General features: G+C 39.3%; 1 protein-coding gene across 1 annotated transcript in view; it reads right to left on the bottom strand.

Moving 5' to 3' along the window:
* 42sp43 (P43 5S RNA-binding protein) overlaps window positions 1-2371 on the bottom strand; it is a 4707-nt gene extending 2336 nt beyond the window's left edge. Inside the window, exons 1-5 of the mRNA XM_014022901.1 lie at window positions 2226-2371; window positions 1163-1263; window positions 999-1092; window positions 831-919; window positions 645-718 (exon numbers count right to left, since the gene is read on the bottom strand). Coding sequence (XP_013878355.1) covers window positions 645-718; window positions 831-919; window positions 999-1092; window positions 1163-1263; window positions 2226-2342 — 475 coding nt within the window. The 5' untranslated portion in view covers window positions 2343-2371. The remainder of the gene's footprint in view (window positions 1-644; window positions 719-830; window positions 920-998; window positions 1093-1162; window positions 1264-2225) is intronic.
* Between the last annotated feature and the right edge of the window lie 1507 nt (window positions 2372-3878).

Genomic DNA, 3878 nt, shown 5'->3' on the forward strand with positions numbered 1-3878 from the left:
TATGTTTCCTGCCTCAGATACAAGGAAGTGTCCATTCATTCATGAAAACGACAGCGATAATAAAAAAGAAAAACTTTACAAGTTCAGATTGAAGTCCGTCTGTAAATCTGTCATTTTTAGCAGGTCAGCTGTGGAATAAAAAGAGCTGCTTAAAGTATAAACAACTGTGTTAAATCATTTTCATTTATTCAGAAGACAGCGCTGCGCAAGAAAAGATGAGCTGATTTCACCTAAACAAACATCAATAACGTCCCTCATACTTCAGATAATCACGATTTTGGTGTTATTTTGTATGGTTTGAAATGTTCTTTTGGAATCCACTGTCAGATTTAATATTGGTGTAGGATTAAAAATTTATCCACATCCCTACTATAATTCTGCTATTTTAAGACTTGGTCACCAATAAACATGCCAACTGTTGATGCTAATCCCAAATTAAGCTAACCAGTAATGCTAAAGGGCTACAATTCAGTCATTTTTAACAGCTGAAATTTTAAACGGTACTATCAGAACAATCTTTAACCAAATCTAAATTTAAAAAAAACTAAGACCCCCACCCATTATTTAATCATTTGGGGGTGGCAGCTGCCTCCCCTAGCCACCCCACTTGCTCCGCCCCTGTGTGTCAGACTCAAAGACCAAACCTGCATGCTTCTTTTCATGAGCTTTACGAGCAGTGTGAGAGTCAAACGTAGCRGCACATCCATCTTTGGAACATCTGGGAACCAGAAAATAAAGTTTGTTTCATTTAATAAACCTACTCATGAGATTGAGATTAAAGCTCAGCATATTTCCTATTAAGCTAGAAATAAAACCTTTTGTGGACGTACTTGAACTTTGCAGCCACACCGTGCTCCTGTAGGTGCAGCTTAAACAATCTGCGCTTTTTGAAGGTTAAGGAGCAGTTGGGCTGGCTGCACTGAGGAGAGAAAAAATATTCAGATGGTTTAAATGATGCTCTGTTGCCATCTGGTGGGTGAAAGCTCTTTGAGACGAACCTKAAACCTGTTTTTGTCTCCATGAGCACAGAGGGCGTGCCTCTTCAGCTTGTCTGCGTAGAAGAAAGTCCTCCCACAGCTGGAGATCTGGCATCTGGAACAAACCAGTGGTTAGACTCAGGTCTGAATGCATGAAGCCGTGTGAAACCAGAACATGGACCTACTGGAACTTCTTGACTCCTCTGTGCAGAACCATGTGGCGGCTCAGGTGGGATTTTCTCCTGAAGCTTCGACCACAACCAGCAACTGTGCATGGACACGGGCGCTGTGGACACACAGGTTAAAGAGTGACATTCTGWGAAATAATTCATTTTATTTGGGTGCAAACTAGGGTTGGGCATAATCGTATCGTGTGCAATTAATTGTCAGAAAAACAATCGATTAATTTTTGGCACTTGACAATTAATATGATTAATGCCAACAGGCTGAGTCCACTCGCTGCTCCTCTCCGCTTCATATATAACAAACATTAAAAAAAGTTCTGTAACTTATTTATCAACACAATTTAAAATTTGATGTATAGCCTGAAGTCTGTAATTTTGACACAATTTGGAACAGATTTTTATGAAGAGCAAATCTTTCCCACTAAATTGGTCATGTGACTATGAAATAAGGGTGTCCAGGGACTCTAATAGTCATCGGTTAAACACCACGATTAATCGTGATTTATTTTTTTTTTGCCAATATTGCCCAACCCTAGTGCAAACTGATTCAACTTAATTCATGTTTTAACTAAAAATTTGAAAGTTTCATGGCAACCTTGAAAAATGTGGAAATTTTGCCAAGTTTTGTGAGAAGAGCTTTTCTAATTTAGTGGAATACCAGCATGTTAATTATCATATTTTAAAGTAAATTTAGCTCAGATGAATCATCTTTGCATAATTACATTTTAGTGTTCTTTCAACTGAAATAATTTAACAAAACCACTTCAACAAATTTATTAACTGTAAATGGCAGAAAAGCTGGACTGCTTACAAAGTTGTTCAAATGTGGTGCCATGGAAAACTACCATAAAGCTGAGCTGCATAAATTACCGTAAAACTGGAAAAACGTGCGCAAGTAAAATCCCAAAATCTCTTCTTGCGCAGTTTTTAATTTTTCACCGGAACTTCCGTGTTCGAGTGGCTGCAGGTAGGCTAGTTATTTGACCAAAAATCCATTCAAAAACGGCCTACTTAATAAAATTGGATTTATCCGCATTAAAAAGTGTTTATTATTCAGTCTTACTGCTCCGGTGTGCACGGTCTCGTGTTCCTTTAGTTTCCACTGCCTCGAAAAAGTAGCTCCGCAKTCCGCGTGCGCGCAGGTGAGCGTACGAGGCTTCCCGCCACGGACCCCAATCATCGTCGTCGCCCGATATCTGAATTTTATTTTTTATTTATTTGTTTTTTTAAATATATAAATGTGAGAAGGCCGCCGCCTATGGAGCGCCTCATTTATAGCCTCTTGGGAGCAATTAGTCGTTAATTGACAACATCCAGTGACCAGGAGGTGAGTCAGACTTCAGAAGCTGAAACTAATTACCCTAATTACCCAGAAGCCATTGCTGCAGATGACACAGAGTTTGAATAATTTTGCTAATGTCTGTTTGACGTTATAAACTCGTACAGTATTATTTTTTTCAGGTTTTAACATCTGTCAAAAATCCCTTTGGCTATTTCTGGTATACATTTATCTAATTTTCTTAATTATCCGTGATAAATAAACTCGTCCAAACTTGGTAAAAATTCATGCAGCATGGCTCAGGTGCAAAAGTGACAAAAATGCATCTCTTTAACTGAGCTCTTTTTTTACAATAAAATAAAAATCACAAGTCTTTTTTTTTTCTAAAATATGTTTTCATGTCAAACGATTGTTTATTCCCAAAATTTTAAGATCTATTTCCAAACTAGATCCCAACACTAAATCTGTGAAATAAATCCGATTTGTTCTGTTTAGTTTGAGCTGCGGTGTGATGCGGACATGTGGCCACCAGAGGGCAGTGTGACCGAAAAGTTCCGCTTTCAAAAGATTCAGTTCTCTCTTTAAAAGGTAAGTAAAGCAGTACGCTGTAATTTACAAATAGTTAAATTATTTCTATCAATTTATGTATTTATGAAATAGATCATTATGGAAAATGCGTACTTTTTAAAATTGCATCCCAGCCACAGCCGTAAAAATAAAACGATTGAAAATGTTTTTGGACACTGAAATGATGTTCATTTTAAAATAAATTAAATAAAGTTTTAGAGATGAAACATCTCAGCAATTTGTTTGAGTGAAAGGGCACAAATATCACATTTATCCTCTTCCTCCACCTCTTTCCTTTATCTTTTCTCCCTCTTAAAGGGGGGTAAATGAAATATTCAGAGGGGGCAGGCACCGAGCCTCCATTAGCGGTGTCGCAGGAAGAGTTCACTGCATCGAGGAGCCCAAACCCTGCAGGTTAGAGAGCTGAGGCAGCAACACTTTGAGCTCTGCAGAGCTCGTTGGTAATTCCCATTTACAGGAACCAGTCAATAAGGAGGTGGTGCACTAAGAAATCCTGCCAGATGTGTCTTGGTTTCTGAGGTATCAGCACTTTGCAAAGTCCTAAAAGCTTTATTTGAAGTTACTTAAATGGCGTTCTGCTGCGTTCAACTTTAACAATCCCAACCGATATGCAGCAAGAAACACGTCTCCGTCAGAACTGAGGGGCAGACTGGGGTGGTGGTCCCCCTGTTTAAAAAGGGGGACTGGAGGGTGTGCTCCAATTACACGGGGGTCACACTCTTAACCCTCCCTGGTAAGGTCTATTCGGGGGTCCTGGAGAGGAGGGTCCGTCAGATAGTCGAACCTCAGATTCAGGAAGAGCAGTGTGGTTTTTGTCCTGGTCGTGGAACACTGGACCAGCTCTACACC

The sequence above is a fragment of the Austrofundulus limnaeus genome, unplaced genomic scaffold (assembly GCF_001266775.1).
Source record: "Austrofundulus limnaeus strain Quisiro unplaced genomic scaffold, Austrofundulus_limnaeus-1.0 Scaffold4, whole genome shotgun sequence".
NCBI lineage: Eukaryota > Metazoa > Chordata > Actinopteri > Cyprinodontiformes > Rivulidae > Austrofundulus > Austrofundulus limnaeus.